We start from the raw sequence: 20,868 nt of genomic DNA, 5'->3' as shown, positions 1-20,868 counted from the left end.
TTGGGAGGGGGGGGGGAACGGCTTTCATAGAAAAGAAAGACACATTTGGAGAGAATCAGTTCTATGCGACCTCCGAGTCTGGAGGCAACAAAGAGTTAATTTTTATTTATTTATTTATATTTAAGGGATATCCAATGTGCAAATTCGGTGGAAGTGTGGAATGGGTCAAAACCGCTCCTTAAATATCTCATTCACCTTAAAAGCCCTGTTAGGGTCGCTGAGAGTCAGTTCCAACTTGATCGCACATAAGCTAACATGTATATTTAAATGTTTGTATTGCAGCCCATATCGAGAGATTTCAGAGCAGGATACTGACAATCAAACTGAGTAAAGGTAAAGGTTCCCCTTGACAATTTTTGTCCAGTCGTGTTCGACTCTAGGAGGTGGTGCTCATCCCCGTTTCCAAGCCATAGAGCCAGCGTTTTGTCCGAAGACAATCTTCCGTGGTCACATGGCCAGTGCGACTTAGACACGGAACGCTGTTACCTTCCCACCGAGGTGGTCCCTATTTATCTACTTGCATTTGCATGCTTTCGAACCGCTAGGGACAAGCGACGGGCGCTCACTCCGTCACGTGGATTCGATCTTACAGCTGAAGATCTACAGCTCCTACAGCACAGAGGCTTCTGCGGTTTAACCCACAGCACCACCACGTCCCATAAACTGAGTAAGGTTTACTTAAATAATTATAGAACAATCGAAGCCCACAAGACGCTTGGTAAAAGACAAACTCGATCCTACAACGAAGCCAGTGCTGGCATTAGCCAGGCCTTCAAAATTCAGTATTCGAATACCAGCTGTTGGAAAGCAACCAGTGAAGAAGACCTATAGAGCTGTCCTATGGGTGCTTGTAAGTTTCTCCCAGATACAGTGGTGCCCCGCATAGCGAGGTTAATCCGTTCCGGATTAACCCTCGCTATGCGGAATCGTCTCTAAACGGGTAGGGAAAATGTATTGAAACGCATTAAACTTAGTTTAATGCGTTCCAATACCTTGCTTACTTACCCGTTCAGCGAGGATTCCCCTTGCCGGCAGCCATTTTCGTGCCCTCGCTAAGCGAGGGCAGGGCGTGAAAACGGCTGCCGGCAGCCATTTCTGGGCTTCCGGCTGCCGGCAGCCATTTCTGGGCTTCTGGCGGCCATTTTGGAGCCGCCAAACAGCTATTCGGCGGCTCTAAAATGGCCGCCGCAATACCCGATCTTCGCAATGCGGGTTTTCCCCATTGCGAAGATCGGGTATGTTTCCATATAGCGATCCCGAAAAAGGGATCGCTATACGGAAATATCGCTATACGGTGCACTCACTAAGCGAGGCACCACTGTATATCGGACTGGATAATGGAAAGGGGGGATTCAAGGCTAGACAGTATAGCAGGCGTACTCCACCCGCAGGCACGGCATCTGAAGAAGGACGCTTGGAAAAATAAAAACTCATTGGTCTTAAGACGGTTTGACTTTTCCTGGGTTCTCTTCCACTTAGACGGGCCCCTGGTCTGATCCAGTGGGATCCCTATGACCTCTGGGTGGAGAAGACCAACTGCTGGCCTCCTGTGATTCGGGATCCCAAGAGATAACATACCAAGGACCGTCATGATGCTCCAGTCCCTGCTTCAGTTCCAGCCCCGCGCTTCTCCCCTCCCCGGCCTTTCCACGCACCCGTCAGCAAGCGGGCCAAGGCACCTACCCGTGCTCCGGCTCCTCCATGGGGTCTGTGACCTCCGAATGTACCGTCGAGTCAATGGCGCTGTCCGTCTCCACGTCATCGTGCATCTCCTGGTGGACCAGGGTGCTGGTGTCCTCGTCGGTGAACGTTTCACACTCGCTGTAGGTGCTTTCCGAGCCCATGTACGCGCTGTCTGTCACCTCATTGGCCTGGTCCAAACAAGGGAAGAAAGAACTGTTTTAAGAGGTACGTCTACGATGTACAGTTTAGAAGCCTTGTGGCACGGTGGTTAAACTGCAGTATTGCAGTCAAGACCCTGCTCAGGACCTGAGTTCCAATCCTGGCTGACTCAGGGAACCATCTCAAGCCTGACTCAGCCTTCCATCCTTCAAAGGTCAGCAAGCAGATTAGCCGGTTCACTGTGGGTCGGGCAATGAGTAGCCTGCATAATTAAACTGTAAACCACCCAGAGAGTGCTACGGGGCGGTATAGAAGCAGCACAATTTACTTTGCTATTGTTTTGCTTTTAGAGGTTGCCAGCACGGCAAGCAGCACCGGTAGCGGCGAAGATGACGATCGTGTAATCATACTTCGGCCAATGCTGCACCTCCAATAGCATTAGAAAAACAGCATTTACGGGACCAAAGGTTGGTAACCACTGAAGCAGGAACCTGCTTGGTGAACTTAAACCCTGCTACCAGAGATGATTCACACTGTCATTTTATGAGTGCTGGCATATTTATATTTATGATTATTCCAGATGACTATGGATATTAACTGGTTCCCTACCTAGGTCTCAGCCCCCAAATTAAACATTCAAACACAATCCAGGCAGTGCAAGAGGAAGGCGGGTTCACAAAGCATCACAAGGAATTTAATTTTGTAGAATAAAGAGAGGAAGAAGGAGAGAGATGGACGGAGAGAGTATTGGTTTTCAACATGCACGAATGTCCAGCAATGGAGAAAAAGAATTCAAAGACTCTGGATACGAATCTATTCCTTCAATATTCATATCCTAAATAAAACCTCTGCATGGGGTTCTTCCAAAATCCCCATACTGATTCCAGGGATCAGTACAGTATTAGAAACTGCCACGTGTTTGAGCTGCAAAATGTGGGAGGGTTTTACAGATGTTCCCTTCCCGACTCGCACGGGAATAACGTCTAGGATGAGAAACTAACCACTTCAGCCTTCCTTTCCAAAGGGTGTTACAGAAGCAGGTGTGTGACTCCTGAAGGACACACCACTTTCTTCACCTCAGAAAATCAAGCCAATGACACATATGCTTCCTTATCACATACAGAGAAGCCAGTTATACAAACAGGATGGAGTTCTGCATTGCAAACAAAGCCAGGCGTAAGCATTTAGTGAAGGAGCCAACTTTTACAAGGTTGAGGCAACCTCCTAGAAGTGCTGGAACAAAAACAGGCAACGGGTGACTGATAACGTGACGCAAACAAACACAGAGGTTGGTTTTGAGTTCGAAATTCCAAAATCTATAGTAGGGCAAGATCCCATATTCATTCGGCCCACCACGAAGGTAGAAACAAGAGTCTAGGCTTTTGGAAAGGTGCTGGAAAAGGATGTGGCATTGGGGTGGGGGGGGGAGAAAACATTCTGATCTTGAGGTCTAGCGTCTTGAAATATAATGGAAGAAGGTTTGGTAGCCCTTCCTTTCTATTTTTTTTTCCTATCCCATTCCACTTATTTTTGTAATACGCTACCGGACAAACAGGTCTGACAGCATAGAGGCTGGCACACGCGTTTATGCACTTTTGCTTACCTCAGTCTAGATTTTGATACCTGAAGGATCCCTCTAGATTTGTATTTCGTACATGGATAATCTTTCAGCCTCTGATTTAGAAGCAAAAGTGGGCTGGATTCCACTAACACTCAGTTGCCTTAAAGGGTGCCAACTCTGCTGCCAGCTTAACTACATATTTATATAAAAAATATTTCAGACAGCCTTTTAAGGGAATCAGATCAGATGCTTGACCTTCCCAGGAGTCCTACAGAATTGTATAGACCTCGGGGCGAGGGACCATGTTCATAGCAACTGGCACATATCTCAGTTAAGGGTTAATTCTAGAATAAAATAAAACAATCACAGGCTATGTGATTGAATATCACAGAATATTAACATTCATCTGAGGATCAAGATGTAAGTTTTTCCATTGTTGGAATAATTTCAGGCAACTTGTCTATTTTGACAAGCTTTATTTATCTACACTGCTTCCATAGCCACAAAATAAGTCGGAACTTAAGTCAGAATAAGGTCTTCAAGGGTAGTCTTGTGTAGGGAGCAAAGCAGCAGTCCAGCTCTCCGATGATGAAAACATATGAGATGGTTGTTTGGCCCCAAGTACAAGAGTAAGGGCCAAAAGAGGGGCATAAAGCCAGACAGGTAGAAAAGTACTCTTACGATGCCCATGGCCTCTTCTAAACCTCCACTGTTGTTGTTGTTTAGTCATTTAGTCATGTCTGATCCTTCGTGACCCCATGGACCAGGGCACGCCAGGCCCTCCTGTCTTCCACGGCCTCCCAGAGTTGGGTCAAATTCATGTTGGTCACTTCAGTGACCCTGTCCAACCATCTCATCCTCGGTCGTCCCCTTCTCCTCTTGCCTTCACACTTTCCCAACATCAGGGTCTTTTCCAGGGAGTCTTCTCTTCTCATGAGATGGCCAAAGTACTGGAGACTCAGCTTCTGAATCTGTCCTTCCAGTGAACACTCAGGGTTGATTTCCTTCAAAATGGATAGGTATGTTCTCTGCAGCCCAGGGGACTCTCAAGCATCTCCTCCAGCACCACAATTCAAAAGCATCAGTTCTTCGGCGATCAGTCTTCGTTATGGTCCAGCTCTCACAAACCTCCATACATACCTCATATTTCTTAACCAGGGCCTAATTCCTCAAACCATTAATTCTACAGAGGTAGAGGAAAGAGTTAAAAATGATATAGACTAAGGATGTGAGCTATTTTCTTATTTTCAGCTATTTTCCAAAGTCTTCCCATACCAAAGACGCTTTGGCAATATTTCCCTTCACGCCAGCAAGATTCCCCAGCTTCCTGCAAATAAAAAATAATAATAATTCCCCCATTTTCCAATTCTCTCTCACACACACACATTTTTCCCTACCAAGAATAATTGGTAACCAAGCTCAACATTTTTCCCAGAAGATCCCGCACAAGAAACCAGCCATCACATCTAAAAATTCCAGGTGTTCTCAAAAATAAAACAAAACAAAACAAATAAATAAATGGTGAAACTTTTGAGAAAATGTCCTATGAGACTACTCAGGAGGAGGGGAAAAAAGCCCAACCTCACACAGAGAAATCCTCACTTTAGTTCTGCCACAAAAACCAAGATTCTGTTAGATTTTCATCCATAATATGTACCACTTTGAGCTCTTTGAGAAGGGATGAGATAAATATTTCCTAAATTCCTGTTGCAGCGTTCACTTTAAAAAAAAAGTAAGGCATTGTAGGGGTGATTTCTAAGCATGTCCCGTAAGCACTTTAAAATGCCTGATTCTCACCTTTGCCCTGACCTCTCCTGACAGCCCCAGGAAGGACCCGATGGTTTCCACAGCGGCTGTTTGAAGCCCTTTCATAGATTCTTTTGCTACGGAAGTTTGTTTTTGTATTTCCAACAAGACTGACCTCAGCACATTTTCTCCTCTGCCGATAAATCCTTTTGTACAAGTTGCCCTGGGATGGTCAGCCAATGAATCCTGGATCGGGCAGAGGAAGGATGAAGCGGCGAGATTTCTGCAGAGGCCACTAAACCGGCGCGCCCAGCCAGAAAAGCGAGCGGCCGCCTCCATAAATAAGCAAAGAAAAGGCTCACAAACATAGGTGGTTGGCTTTTCTTCAAATAAAATAAAAATTTTAAAAAAATCAGCCCAGGTTTCTACAGTTTGTTTTACACACAGCTTTGGAAAAGTTCCTTTTTTTGGAGGGTCAGGGAACCACAGTTCCCAGAATCCTCTGGCCAAGTCATGTAAGAGAAAATCCAAAGAGCAGTCTTTGTAGAACATCTGGAAAAGTTACATTTCAGACCCGCCTTTCTCCTGATAAGGCAGCTTACGGTATTCAAAGGAACAGAACGAAAAACATAATAAGTTAAAACAAAACATTGAACGGCATGCTAATTAAAATGCAATCGAATAACTGATAGCAATTAAACATTAAAAACTCTACAAAGTTCTACTTCTTCGAAAACCATTTTTCCAACTCTTGCACAATCTAGCAAATACACCAAGGAGCCTCTTTAAGAGATGTAAAAATCTGCCTTGTTTTCATGACGTCCTACAAAATCCTAACAGCATTCTCATCCTGGCTTATTTTGATATTGTCAGAAATTTTCAATTCTCTCATGTAAATCTGAGCATCCCTCCCCACCAACATGCCTACATGATTTTAGAAAAGTTCACTTATTTTTCAATTGTGCATATATTTCTGTGAATTCTTTTTTTTCTCCCTTGCCAAGCTGCATTATAACCCACAGAAATGTACAGGTGTCGGGGGGGGGGGGAGATACACTGCATCCTACCACCAGTCCAAGGAGAAACAAAATGGATTATTTTCATTGGGAGACAGATGAACCCAATCATGTTCTTCCCTTGTCACTAGCCACTTCAAAACTCTTGAGTCACAGGTCTTCCAGAAAAGGCTTTTATCCTGTGACAGAATAAAGTCTACAACATTTCATTGGGTGGGTGTAATAGTTTCCAAGTAATGGTCACTTTTTTCAAAAACCTCTAAGGAGCAAAAGTCAAGAGTAGCCGGACAAGGTATTTTAATTTGTAGTGCTACTAGGAGAACTTGACTGGGTCCTCATCCTTATGGTACCGATCTGTGAACACATGAGTCAAAAAAATATGATAGAATCGTAGAATCATTGTAGGGTTGGAAGGGACCTTAGAGGTCTTCTAGTCCAACCCCCTGCCCAGGGTAGAAGACCTCACACTATCCCGGACCTCATACCATCTTGGGTGGATGGCTGTCCAATCTTTTCTTGAAAACCTCCAGTGATGGGGCACCCACAACATCGGGAGGCAAGCTGTTCCACTGCTTAATGGTTCTCACCATCAGGAAATTCCTCATTTCCAGGGTGGGTCTCCCTCTGAGGAGTTTCCACCCCTTGGTTCTTGTCCTACCCTCAGGCGCAATGGAGAATAAATCGATGCCCTCTTCCCTGTGGCAGAAGATATTGGAAGGCTGCTATCATGTCTCCCCTCCATCTACTCTTCATTAAGTTAAACAGACCTAGTTCTTTTAGTCGTTCTTCATAGGATTTAGCCTCCGGTCCCCTTATCATCTCCGTTGCTCTTCTCTGCACCCCACACACAGTACTGTGTGTTTACAAATCCACCCGGAATTATATGCATTTAAAAGAGACATTTCCTTAAGGAAAACCTTCAGGGGAGGAAAAAGAATGTTAAACATGCTCATGATCGTATTTAAACACTAAAGGAGATTTTGATCACATGCCATCTATGTAATACCTAGTTTGACCTTGCCACGACATATGGCCGAAATCTCACCCACCCAATATCCGCGTAGAAATGTGTAGAAACTTGTTGATATATCAGACAAGAGTAGGCGAATACAGTATATAGATTCTACTACGTATACAAAACTGAATTTTATAGTATCTTCCTATTTATTTCTTCCTCTCTTGTGCCATTTTTCCAGATTGTAACCTCTTTGGGGCAGGAAATTATCTTCTCATTTTTTTTAATAAATCGCCATGTACAATGTACATAGATATTTCTGTAAAAAAATCAAAATGCTGAGGATTAAAGTTAATACACCTTTTTTAAAAAAAAATTGAAAGAATTGTATTATTCCTTCTTGGAACCATTGCTTGGCTTTTTCAAAGATGGGCCAAGAAAACACCAAGCCCCCAAACACAACATTTTTTCGGCCGATTAGTAAAAGTTACTCATTAAACTAAAAAGTAATTTTGTTACTAGGCACTGCATTGTTTTGCCAAAATAATGTCATTATGTCCTCTTTACTGCTCCCCCAAACAGTGTAGGTAACACTGGGTGGGTTACCTCTAAGCGCCAGCAAAACAACAAGTATTTAAAATATTTCTGTACTGCCTTTCTACAAAGAAGGAAAAGCCAACTTGACTTAATAAAGGACTAGAATAAGCAAATTTAGTGGGGAATGTGCAGTTTAGAATGGATGTTTTAAAAATTATCAACCTTCTTCCCTGATAATTCCCTAAATATTAACAGACGTCTATGATGAAGAAAAGGTGGAAACGCAGGCAGAAGGAAAAAAGAAATGTACAATTATTAAGCCAGAACTCAATGCTGTATATTTATTGGATTTATTATTATTTATTTTAAATATTTTTTTTACCTCGCCTTTTTTTCCTTAAAAGGACCCAAGGAGGTTTACATCATTAAAAAAAACTATATTTAATATTAAAAACAGTAAGTATACAGATAAGAATCTATGGCTGTCTGGCAATCTTCCCCTAAGCATTCGACACTGTAACATTTTGACGCAGTTCCACTTGTTCGTCCATGTTCCGAAAGGTGTATGTGGTGGCTGCGCCAGAATGTCGCTGTGGGGCAGTTGCTCACTGCTTTTGCAAAAATGCAATAAATCCAGGTCAACACACACACACACACAAACGGCTCCAGAAAAGGTTAGTGAACAGGACAATTTTGCAGGCATTTCCCAGGACAGAAGGTCAGATGAACATTCTGATGACATTCTTTCCAGACTACACCGGCTTAGAAAAGCAGAACAGAGAGAGTCCACATCTGAATCTGTGCAAAGGTATGAAGAAAGGGGGGAACGACACACACTTCTGGCTCAAGCCTGTGATGCTTCTTTGCCCAAATCACGCCAGCTCGTCGATGAAGGGGGAAAGAAGCAGATTTGGATCAACAGGAATTATTTTGGGTTTCTAGCCACCTTGCACCTCCCCACACGTTGGACTACAACTCCCATCAAGGTGAATCTCTTATAAGGTAGAGAAGAGCTTTTAATCACTGCATTTGTGTCAGCCTGCTTCTACACTAGGATGTACGTTACCACTAGAGATGGGGGTTACCGTATTTTTCGCACCATAAGACGCGCTTTTTTCCCCCAAAAGAACATTGGGGGAAAAGTATATGCGTCTTATGGAGAGAAATTTCCAGATTATTTTTTTCCAGTTTTCTTTGCTTAAAAATTTGGTGCATCTTATGGAGAGGTGCATCTTAGGGAGCGAAAAACACAGTATTTGTCTTTGTATACAAATATCCCCATCTGTAGTTACCACCCAAACTGCTGTTTGTTCAACAACCACTGTTAAAAAAAAACTAGGCTCAATGTTTGCATTTCTTGGGTTTCAGTTCTCCGCCCTCCCGAGCATGTGTACACATATCTGCCCCCATAGCAATCCTGCAGGCATCCTAATTAAGAAGGCTCATATCCACAAAAGCTTAAGACAACTATCTTTAAGGTGCCACTAGACTCTCTGGTGGTTATTTTTAGACAAAAGATGGAGCTTTGTGATGGGAGACTGCAGTTGAAACACTAGGGATGATACAAATTATTTCTCTATCTTATTTTTTCCATCATAGGAAGAGTGATTCCATTCCAGATGCTCTGGAGGTGAACTGTACAGCCTAAGGAAGTGGGAAATTAGCCCACGAGAGCTTGCAATTTGTGTGACTTTTTTTTTTTAGTGGTTCAATAAAGGGAATACTCGCCTCTTCGCATTTGTGTAATTCTGAACCGCACTGCCTTTTCCTAGTTCTCTATGCCCAGCCTTAAGTAGCCATCAGGAAGCCTTTTCTAGCCACACGGCAGAAACTGTTCGATTTTGGCATCTCGGTGTTCCAGCCTCATCAACCGCTCTGTCTCCTTGCACATCCTCAACAGGGTCACAGTTCAACCCTTCCTCCCTTCTCCTTGCTGCAGTGCCAACGCTGGGCATCTGCCCATCTGAAATCCCTTGTTTACGCATAAACTGGAAGATCCTTTTCAAACACAAATCAACCCAGGAACTCACACTGGAAAAAAAAAGCTCAAGGTCCCCCTTGCACACCATTCAAAAGCAAAGGATGGGTGACGCCTTGATTAGATCACTCAAATCTCACAAACAGACCAGCTTTTGAGTTTTGGGGATTTTACTTTAAATAACAAAGTCTGGCCTGAAGATCTAGCTGTGATGATGAGGGTGCCTTTTCTGATTTTTCTCCCCCCCCCCCGAACACCTGTTCTGTAATGCCAGGTAAAAACTCTTGCAAGACTCAAAAGCTTTCTGGTGTGCAAGATTTTAGTGGTCTAACGAACATCCACCTTTTTTTTTTAAATTATTAGTTATATTTCCATCATGGCCCCTTTAAAATCAGCTCAAGGCAGTGATCACGTGTTCCTCCTCTGTTAATCTTACTACAGTGGTGCCTTGCTAGACGATGATAATCTGTTCCACTGAAATCATTGTTTAGCGAAATCATTGTCTAGCGAAAAGCATTTCCCCATTGGAATGCATTGAAACCTGTTTAATGCGTTCCAATGGGGAAGAATCGTTGTTGTCTAGCGAAGATCGGCCATAGGAAAGCCACTTTGCGAACCGCCGGTCAGCTGTTTAAATCACTGTCTTGCGAAGCTTAGGTCCCAAAAACATCTGTTTTGCTAGCGCGGAGGGAGCTGTCAAAATCGTCGTCTAGCGAAAATCAGTTTGCGAAGCAGGGACCAAACATTGTCCAGTGAAATTCCCCCATAGGAATCACTGTTTTGCGAATCGCTATAGTGATCACAAAAAGTCAATGTCTAGTGAAAAAACTGTCATGCGGGGTAACTGTCTAGCGAGGCACCATTGTACTTTGCAACCGATATAAAGACCTGGCTTGAATGGGCGGGAGGAAGACACTCGTATTGAGTGGTCTGAGACCACCCAGAGAGTTTCGTGGCTCAGGGCAGCTCCCAAATTATAGTCCAATACTCTAAACCAGTGGTCCCCAATCTTGGGCCTCCAGATGTTCTTGGACTTCAACTCCCAGAAATCCTGGCCAGCACAGCTAATGGCAAAGGCTTTGAAGATCCTTGTACTGTGGTGGTTAAACTGCAGTATTGCAGCCAAAACTCTGCTCAAGACCTGGATTCAACTCCAGGTCACTGGCTCAAGGTTCACTCAGCCTTCCAAGGTCAGTAAACCTAGGACCCAGCACACTGGGGGGGACATTATGTAGCCTGCACCATAAAATTATAAACCACCCAAGGAGCGCTCCAAGAATGTTATCTGAGGCCCATAGTTGAGAGCCACTGCCTAATGGAAAAGGGACCAGGTTTGCTCAGTGCAACAGATGGCAGCTTCCAAAGTCTGTCGGTGGGGAGGGAGTATTTTTCGGAAAACTGGACCACCCTTTGTCTGATCTGCTTTGATTTGGGGCTCCTGCCTTGAGCAGGCGGTTGGATCTGATGGCCTTAGAGCCCCCCCCCTTCCAACTTCATGATTCTAGGATTCTTCTGTATAACTACAACTCCCCAAATCCCCTAAAACAGCATAGAATCCACAAAGTCTAAAAGAGGAAGCGTCTCAACGCTCGAGAAAGCAGAAGCAATATAAAATTCCAGGGGATTCCCGTTGATGAATTCAAAAGAGCTGTGTAAACTGCGTGTACAGGAAGAAGAAGGAGGAGGAGGAGGAGGAGGAGAAGGAGGAGGAGGAGGAGGAGGAGGAGGAGGAGGAGGAGGAGGAGAAGAAGAAGAAGAAGAAGAAGAAGAAGAAGAAGAAGAAGAAGAAGAAGAAGAAGAAGAAGAAGAAGAAGAAGAAGAAGAAGACGACGACGACAGGCTGGCAACGTTCAGGTTATAACATTTTTTTAAAGGAAGCCAAACTGTGACTTGCTACTCACGCTCATCATTACAATTCAGAGAACGTGGTCCCGGCTTTTCCCAATAAAAAAGGCAAATTTTGAGTTATGTCAAAAGTGCAGGGAACGTCCCTCCCTAGGGCACTTACGGAACATCCAGAGTGAAAGAACGAAACATTTAGAGTAACTCCAGGGAGCAGCAAACAGATCCGTCAGCTTGGGCAGGGGCTGAATATTTCCAAAGCACACAGCCATTATAGCACTCAACTCGACAGGATCCACAATGCACCCATCCTGCAGCCCCTGAAAGCCTACGATTCACATTCCCACACCTGTCCAACCCACCTTTCCCCCCCCGAACTGCCAGACCCGATTTTTAACTTCGCAGGCGTTGTACCTGGGGCAAGAGAAACCTATTACCATGATACACACACACGCGCACACACCCGGGAATGCGCCAATCCAAATATTAGCAAGTGGACGGATATGACTCCGAGGCTGGTTTCGAGACTTGGAAGGTGGGACTCGGAGACAGGTAAGCACCCATCACCAATGCAACCAAATGTCCACCAAAAAAACACAAACAAACCCTTACCGGTTGCACGAGAGAGTTGCAAGGCAGACAGGAACTGGATCCGTCCCACTGGGCTCCAGCGGGTGCTTTAAGCCAGGAGAGGAGGCAAATTAGAAAGGAAAGTCCATCTCCGGATAGGCTAGTTAAAGAAATACACACTCGCACGCACCCAGCCTTCTTATGGGACGGGAGAGGAGGAAGGGACGGATCAGGAAGTGCAACTGAGCAAACCAACCTCAGCTCTCACAACAAGAGTGCCTTTTGTTCTTGACAACAGGCTGCAAGCTGTACCTCCTCACATTTCCCTGTCATTTCACCGGCATGGCTGAGTTCCCGAACCTAAACAGAAGCATTTGACACTTTTTTTTGGGGGGGGAGCAAAAGCTGAAAGGGAGAAAACCTCTCTGCCACTCGAGAACTTCTGCGATGTCGGGTGCCACCCTCTCTGTTTTCTAAAGAAATGATTTATTAGCGAGGCACAATAAGATTCTACAGAGTCTGGAAGTAACTCAGCAGAAAAAATGAGCTGCTTCCTATTCATTTATTTTTCCAATGGCTGCTCGAACAAAGTTATATCACAATTGGAATGTAATAAGGCATAATCTTTCCTTTTGCATTGAAGCTTCATTTCAGGCTGTAACATTCGGATGTTTTTTTTTTAACTAACCAAAACATAACTACCATGTTTCCCTCAAAATAAGACAGGGTCTTATATTAATTTATTACTCCAAAAATGCATGAGGGCTTATTTTCAGGGGATGTTTTAATTTTTTCCCCCCATGGACAACAATCTACATTTATTCAAATACAGTCATGTCATCTTCTTCTGGTTCCTGCACAAGGGTGGAGAGCGGGGTTTCACTTCACTGGGGCTTATTTTGGGGGTAGGGCTTATATTATGAGCATCCTGAAAAAATCGTAGTAGGGCTTATTTTCAGATTGGGTCTTATTTTGGGGGGAAATAGGGTAAAAAACACAAATAAAAACTGAAGTATTGCGATGGAACGCAAAAAACCAACAGGTTTATTGCAGCGTGAGTTTTTGCTGCTTACGGCCCACTGTCTGAGGAAGTGGATAATAATCCATAAAAGCTCTGACTGAAATTATCCTTTGGAAATCAGTTACTTTTAAGATGGGGGGAAAAAAGTTACTTTCTAAAAACAGCATCTATGATGGTAACTAGTTACTTGGAGGTGGTGGCCTTTGAACTACAACTATAAATCGTTGTTTTTAAGAAGCAACTTTCAGCTTCATCGCAATATTATTAGCTTCTGGAATTGATCTGCCTTTTTCATTTCAACCATCCACTTCCTTGACGCAAAGCTAGTCAAGTCATTTTGATGCTCGTGGCAGAAAATTGCATCAGCATCGGTCCTCACTCCCAGCAAAGAAAAAAAAAACAGTAACTAATTAAAGTACTAGCAGTTTGCTGCCTTTTGATAAGACAGAAGACCTGCCAGCCGAGGTGACCCACTTCAGTCCAATGAATGGTAGGGCCGGCTCCATAACAATTCCCATGCATGACGATTGCACCAAGAAGCCTCAGCTCACAACATGCTTTGCACACAGCATAGACCAGGATCAATCCCGTGCCGTCTTTGGTTAGAAAGGTGCCTGACAGACCAATGATCAGAGCCACTGTATGGCATAGAAAGACACTCCACACCTGAAGGAACTCACAAGCTAGCCCTGACAAACTGTAACGCAAGGGGATGACCTTCTGCCCAGTCAAGAGCTTGACTATTATGGGTTACCTGTGTCTACAACTCCACCCTATCCTAAAGAGCTCAGCTCTCTGTACAGGCATCTCTCAGAAACCCAGAATTATTTTTGAACTACAACTTCCAGAATTCCCTAGTCTGCATGAAAGGCATTCTGGGGAAACGAATCTCAATATAACTCCTCTCCAAATTCTGGCTTCTCCCATCCCGTTTTATCCACACAAGGGCCCTGGGCAAGTCTGATCATCCACACGTGGTCCAAGGTTAGCTGAAAAGATTCGTCCTGTTTTGTTGACTGTTCGTTGCTCCCAACAACCCCTAGCCTGCCGGATGCAACGCTAGCCAAGGTTTTACGGTGAACGGTTGTTTGTGCTTCTTTAAAGTGGGAGGGAAAGTTGCAGAGTGTTGGCAGGGGGGATCCTAGATTAAGGATTGGACACAACAGCCCCTTTGGGTGAAAACCCAAGCAGATCAAGATTTTAAAACAATGTGTGATAAAAGGTGTTTTACAGCAACACCTGACGCCAGGATTCACCCAAGTTTCGTAAATACAGGAAACAACTGGGGTCTGGGGAGGGCGAAACAACCCAAATAGCTTTGTGTTCTCCTTGGAGCCCCCAAGCTATATGTTTCTTTTCTTTGCTTAAAAAAATCAAGTGCCAAAGGATGAGATTCCCCACTACTCTATGCAGTGTTCTGGCTGATCATATGCCCAACCTGTGGTGGAAACCTTTTCAGAAAAGGCTCCACATGCTTTAAAGGGCAAAAGGACAACGTCTGGACTTTGCTTGCTTTCTAGAACACTTCAGCTCTTGTGACTTATTCAAAAACAAATGTTTGACTTCGTAAACTCTGCTCCCAAACATACGCCATGCATACTACCTGGTTAAGTAAAACCAAAAACTCCTTGAACAGATAAGGACAGGCTGAACAAGGGGCAAGTGGGGGGGGGCGCCTCTTACTACAAGGATCCTCAGGGTTGGAATGTTAGGGGAAAACAATATCCCAGCTGGAATTCTTTGACAGACAGCACGCATGTCGAGTTTGCTGTTCCGTACCTGGCATGCAAAGCGTCACCATCCATGTATGTTACATGGGCTGGTCAGCAGAGGGCAGCATTGGCAGCTCAAATAATAGACAAACCTGGTTGCTCCCCCCCAAAAAAAACCCAGTATAAACCCAAGAGAACGGAGCTTTCTTGCGCGCATGGAGCGCATACGGGAAGGCCAGGCCTCAGAGCCATCAACAAGGTGTGGCCTCCCCAGCAAAGTTGGCCATTTAGGGCCTGGCACTTGCTTTCTGCTAAGCTCCGTCCACCTGGCTCAAGCATCGGGATGCTCAGCATTTAAGGCGCCATGCGCCACCTTCACCCACCCAGTCACCTTGATTTCTTGATTTCCTCTTGCAAGAGGCTCTCCAGCTTCCTCCCTCCCTTTGGGGAACACCGGCACCCACTATAAGGAATATTCTTCCCCCTAATACGAGACACGATCCTGTCCATCATGTTTTCATCTTACGAGATCTGGTACAGTTTGATGCACCAGGCATTATGTTCTTATCATGCAGGAAGATACAGAACGTTGATTTTATGTGCTGCTTCCCACTGCCTGTTGCCGTTCTTACTATCCATTATGTTAAAAAAAAATTCCATTTACAAAAGCCCTTTGTAAATAACCAAGGTCAATACAATTGACATTTGCATTTAGTTCCGGTTAGTACTGTTTACAAACAGAAGGAATGTTTTTTTTAAACATTTTTAGCCTTTTAATTGGCGTAAATGAGAATCTCTGAGAGGACTGGCTTTCTTACAAAGCACAACCAGCAGCCTTCACCACCAAGATTTTGCTCCCCAAAGCAGAACGGAGAATTTAAGGGTGCTACCAACCCCCCCTAGGGACCACCAAGCCAGCCAGATTATTTTGATACAATAAAATCCTTGGAGCGTCCCTCAACCACATCTCCAGTAGTAAAATTATCACAGTGAATTTTTTTAAAAAACAACACCTAAGCATTTGCTTTCAATTCACGACAAGGCAGATCCGTTGCCCAAGGCCTTACTGAGTGGACACACCTTCCATCTGAGAAGCAAGCAGGCTTCTCGGAAACGTTGTGGTACCCGAAGAAGGAGAGTCTTCCAAAGTTATTTGGGAACCCGTTGGGGCACAACCATAAACATTGAGCACTACAACTCTTGTGCAACTCTTCAAGCCAATATGCCAACTTAGGGTGGTGCAGTTTATTCCATGCAAAACAGGCAGGCGTAGCACTCCACAAAGGAATCTGACCTAGAAGATAACTTCCTCTCCATCCCATAAAATATGACAGCTTTTAATTCCTGATTGGATCCTGCTTTCTATTTTTATCCAAGCCAACATTCTATGCCTCGCAGCAGGTACGTATAACAACAACTCAACCCAAACCCAACGTCAATCTTAGATAGCCCCAGTTAGATTTCTCCTTCCTACGCCGCTCTTAAACTCACATAAGACAGAACGGACCTATAATGCACAGATATGCCAGTTTGGACAGGTCTAAATCCTGGGGGATTCTGGAAACTGTCGCTTAAAGATGTATTCAGATTTCTCTGCTGTTATCAGCCAGGATGCTGTAGGAGAGGAATTCTTAAGCTCCTTTGTTGTTGTTGTTTAGTCGTTAAGTCCTGTCCGACTCTTCGTGACCCTATGGCCCAGAGCACGCCAGGCCATCCTGTCTTCCACTGCTTCCCGGAGTTGGGTCAAACTATAAATCCCAAGATTACATGCGGCACAGCCATGACAGGTAAAGTGGGATCACACGGTGACAACAGCACAGCACAAAAACAGTCAGAATTTTAAAAACGGTTTGTATCAGTTTTTAAAAGCACATTTTATAAAGCCACTTGGAGAAGGGAAATCTTCACCAGCAACTCTCCTCAAAGAGCAACGGAGTGGCCGTACGCCTTATTTAACCAAGGGCAGTCCTTCCCCCTTTTATTTCGAGCTGGGCTGCCTCTGACTTCAGCACCACAGATTTAATGTCACGCCACACCACCAGCTTACATCAGGCATGTTACCAACATGAGCGTTACATCATTGGAGCACAGCTGAAAGGCTTTGAGACATTCATTCTGTTGTGGAAACACAATTATTAATACGTGCCCACAAGAAAAGGGCGGAAAGTCTCTGCACCGCAGGCAGGACCAAAACTGACACTAGAGCAAAAGTTCAGAAAAGTTTTTTTTTTCAACTCACAGCTCCCCAAACTACCTATCATCCATTCTGCAAACTGAATCCGAACTCTCTCCCCCCCCTCCAAGATAGCTAGCTTTGGTATTTTCCTTTCGTGTTTTTCTAAATCTATGGGTTGGATTGGTATTTTCAGGCCCCCTTCCCTTTTTCTCTGAGATTCCATTCTTTGTCTTTCTCCTCTTCTGTTCTGATTAGAGATAGGTAGATAGATAGATGCTTCTATATCAAAGTTCAGGAGTCTTTCCCTCTGCACGACTCGTAAATGGGTTTCCCTAACCAAGAAAGAATAATTTTCTTCCCTCCTGACTTAATAGAAAAGTCCAGAGAATTTATTTCCTTTAGTAGGTGAAAACCAGCCAGCAGACCTTTGCATTTTGCCAATACAGCCATCAAATGTCTACTTTATTCAGAAACATGAAGAATTCGCTTTGGTGCACCAATGTTATAAAACACATATACATAGTCTTAGAGTGGTCACAGTCCACAATGTTTTTCAACTCCAGTATCCCAGAGGACCCACTTCTATACCACTCCTGCTCAAATGCATGCAGGGAGCTATTTCTCAGTCCGTTTTCAGTCTGAGAATATTCCAAAGACACTGTTGACCATCTGTTTGATATTTGGCTGCCAAGTTCAAAAGCAGGTCAAAAGATTATTTACAAACAATTCAATTTCCCCCACCCACCCACCCCCATCTGGTAGTCCAGGCCACTCAGTCTAAGCCTTCAGAGTCTATAGAGTCTCTTAAGAAAAATTTAACAAATCAATGTTTACTAAGAAAGAAAGAGAGAAAGAAAGAGAGAGAGAAAATGAATGAACGAAGAATGAAAGAATGAATGAATGAAAGAAAGAAAGAAAGAAAGAAAGAAAGAAAGAAAGAAAGAAAAGAAAATTAAGTACCGTATTTTTCGCACTATAAGACACACTTTTTCCCCCACAAAACAGGGAGATGGAAAGTCTGTGTGTCTTATGGAGCGAAGAAAACAGATTATTTTTTTCTGTTTTCTTCTCCTAAAAATTTGGTGCGTCTTATGGAGAGGTGCGTCTTATGAAGCGAAAAATACGGTAAGTAAGTAAGTAAGTAAGTAAGTAAGTAAGTAAGTAAGTAAGTAAGTAAGTAAGTAAGTAAGTAAGTAAGCAAGCAAGCAAGTAAGTAAGTAAGTAAGTAAAGGCAACCAGACCCCAATTCTGTATCAAGTAAAAGCAGAATGGATCCAGCTGGTCAATTCTGAGCAGTGGAAATAAATAAATAAATATATATGTCTCTGCCCAGTCCAGCACAGATGCACGACTCTTTGTGAAATCAAGCATTCTTAAGAAATTTAATGTGGCGGCAAACACAGCGGGAGAGAGGAAGAAACGCCTCCACAGAACGGCAGAGCATGGCACGGCCCCTGGGCAACCGTGCCAAAAATATCCCCACACAAATTAAGAATATAGTTGTTGTTTTTTTAAAATGTGAGTAAGTCCCACCCCATTGTTTCTTGCTGCTGAGCCTGCTTTGTGGATACAGCCAGTTCATTCTTCGTACTAGGGCTTCGCTTCCCTCTCTTTTTCAGGAGCTCTGCTTTTGTGACATTCATAGCCTTAAACAACACCACACTGATGCTTCAGAAAGCAAAAAAGAAGGCTTGGCAGCATCTGGACGACCAGGTCTAAGCAGGGTGGATAAAAACCAACGATTTTCTAAGAAAATCAATGATTTTTTTAAAAAAAAATTAAATTGATTTAAATTGTGATTTAAATCATGATTTAATTTTTTTAAAATTGATTTTTTAAAGTTTGAATTGTTTTTTAAAAAAATCAATTTAAAAAAAATATTAAATTGTGATTTGAACCAAATCCACCCGGGATCTAAACTTCATAATACGGGGCATGCATGACCTTTAGCCACTTGCCCCAAACTGCTTTCATACCTTTAGACCAGTCGGAAGACAAACCCAGACAATTGAAATTCCCTAACGATTCCCATCATGTCTGAACCACGAAAAACAGTCAATGGTTGCCGAACAAGCCAGGACTCAACAAACTGTGATTTTAAACTATGGCTTCCAAATCTTGGCTTGTTCAGAAAATACTAACCGTCCTTTGCAACCTGGCCACAAGAAGAAATGATGATTAACTGCATCCTTCTGGCTTGATTTGCCCTTTTCACAAAGGGGGAAGCGCAGCGGAAGCCAAAGGACCGCATGGGGATGGGTTCAGCTTGCACCTATCCTGGCTTACTCAGAGCCAGCAGCTCTTCTAAGGAAGCACGGAGAGCTTCAGGGTTTGGCCCCCGATGGCACGATTCTCCTTCTGGGAGTTACAGGCCGTATATCTGCAGCTTCGAAGCTCTGACTCAGAGCTACAGAAAGTCAATCCTTCCTGGAGTACTGAGCTGGGAAATGGTAATACAGTGGTGCCTCGCACAGCGAGGTTAATCCGTTCCGGATTAACCCTCGCTGTGTGAAACATCGCTGTACGGAAAGAAAAAAGCCATTGGAATGCATTAAACTTAGTTTAATGCGTTCCAATCGGCTGATTTACTCACCGTACAGCGATGTTCCTCTATGGCCGGCAGCCATTTTCGCGCCCTCCCCTCGCTTAACGAGGGCGCAAAAACGCTGCGCGCGGCCATTTTGGGGCTTCTGACGGCCATTTTGAAGCCGCGGAACAGCTGATCGGCGGGTCGCAAAGCGAAGGTCGGTAAGCGAACCACTTACCGACCTTCGCTCTGCGATTTTCGCCCATTGGGGCCGTCGCTCTGCGATCGCATTAGCGATCGAAAAAAACGTCCCCGTAGAGCGAATTCATCGCTCTACGGGGCGCTCGTTGTGCGAGGCACCACTGTATTAAGACTGGGGGTTGGGGGAAGGAACAGACCTTAAGGTGGGAGAGGACCACAATCAGGTGAAATCAAGCCTGGAAGGGGCAAACCAGTTGGCCACCTCTGCTTTCTCTGGCCATTGTCCTGCTCACACTTACCTCAAAGGCAACGAAGTCATCAAACTCATCAGGACAGGCAGAAGGCGGCTCCTCGTGGGCATACGTCATAGCACAGAGCTGATGTTCAGGATCGGCTGCAAAAACATGAAAAATGGAAACGCTGTATTACAGAGGGGAATGCCACAGGTCCAGCTCTGCACATCACTGAGTCCCAAGCAAGGGGGCAGGAGATTGGCCAGGAGAAAGACACGGAAGCCTGCATTCACCGGACGTTCTGCAGAAGGTTTCCTGTCCTCAAGGTCAGTCAGATACTTGGGCTTTCACGAAAACTCCAATATATAAGGAGTGGTTTTACCCATGCCACCCCCACCTCACAGGGGGGTTCTATGGCCAGGTGGGGATTCAAACCCAGGTCTCCTGAGTCTTGGTCCATCACTCAACCCACCACACCACACTGGGCATCTTGCCCGTAATCCAGGATGTTGGAAATAACCGGCCATTAATCTTTGTGCCCGGCGTCACTTTGTGCTGGCATTGTATCTCTACGCATCGGCGGGAGGAAGTCTGGGTCTGGTATAACTTGGCTCTCTCCTGCCTCATTTTTAGACTCTGCACAGAGCTGAGCGACAGAGAAGTTCTGCTGGCAGATTCCGCCGCTGGCAGATTTCCAAGATCAACCAGCGGAAGTGGGTTCTGCCAGCGGACGGGAAGATCGGTTGCCACCAGCCTCTGCCAGCAAAAGAAGGATCCGCCTTTTGAAACCCTGTTCCCACCGGCTGATCTTGGGAGTTAAGACCACACCGTCTTGTGGCGAGATGCTCTTAAGTCCCCGTTTTAGAAAAAGGAAGGCCGTAACATGAAAGACAAACACACATCAGATTTGCACCGTGTACTGAAAGCTGAAAATGTGCTTGACTTATTGAC

General features: G+C 44.5%; 1 protein-coding gene across 3 annotated transcripts in view; it reads right to left on the bottom strand.

Moving 5' to 3' along the window:
• RAB11FIP3 (RAB11 family interacting protein 3) overlaps positions 1–20,868 on the bottom strand; it is a 95,066-nt gene that overhangs the window by 33,685 nt on the left and 40,513 nt on the right. For all 3 annotated transcript variants that reach the window (XM_072982608.2, XM_072982610.2, XM_072982611.2), the window contains exons 4-5: positions 19,984–20,078; positions 1,684–1,871 (exon numbers count right to left, since the gene is read on the bottom strand). In XM_072982608.2, the coding sequence (XP_072838709.2) occupies positions 1,684–1,871; positions 19,984–20,078 (283 nt within the window). The remainder of the gene's footprint in view (positions 1–1,683; positions 1,872–19,983; positions 20,079–20,868) is intronic.

This window comes from Pogona vitticeps, chromosome 13, assembly GCF_051106095.1.
Source record: "Pogona vitticeps strain Pit_001003342236 chromosome 13, PviZW2.1, whole genome shotgun sequence".
NCBI lineage: Eukaryota > Metazoa > Chordata > Lepidosauria > Squamata > Agamidae > Pogona > Pogona vitticeps.
Note: the sequence above shows the minus strand (reverse complement) of the source record. Positions and strands in the feature narration are given on the sequence as shown.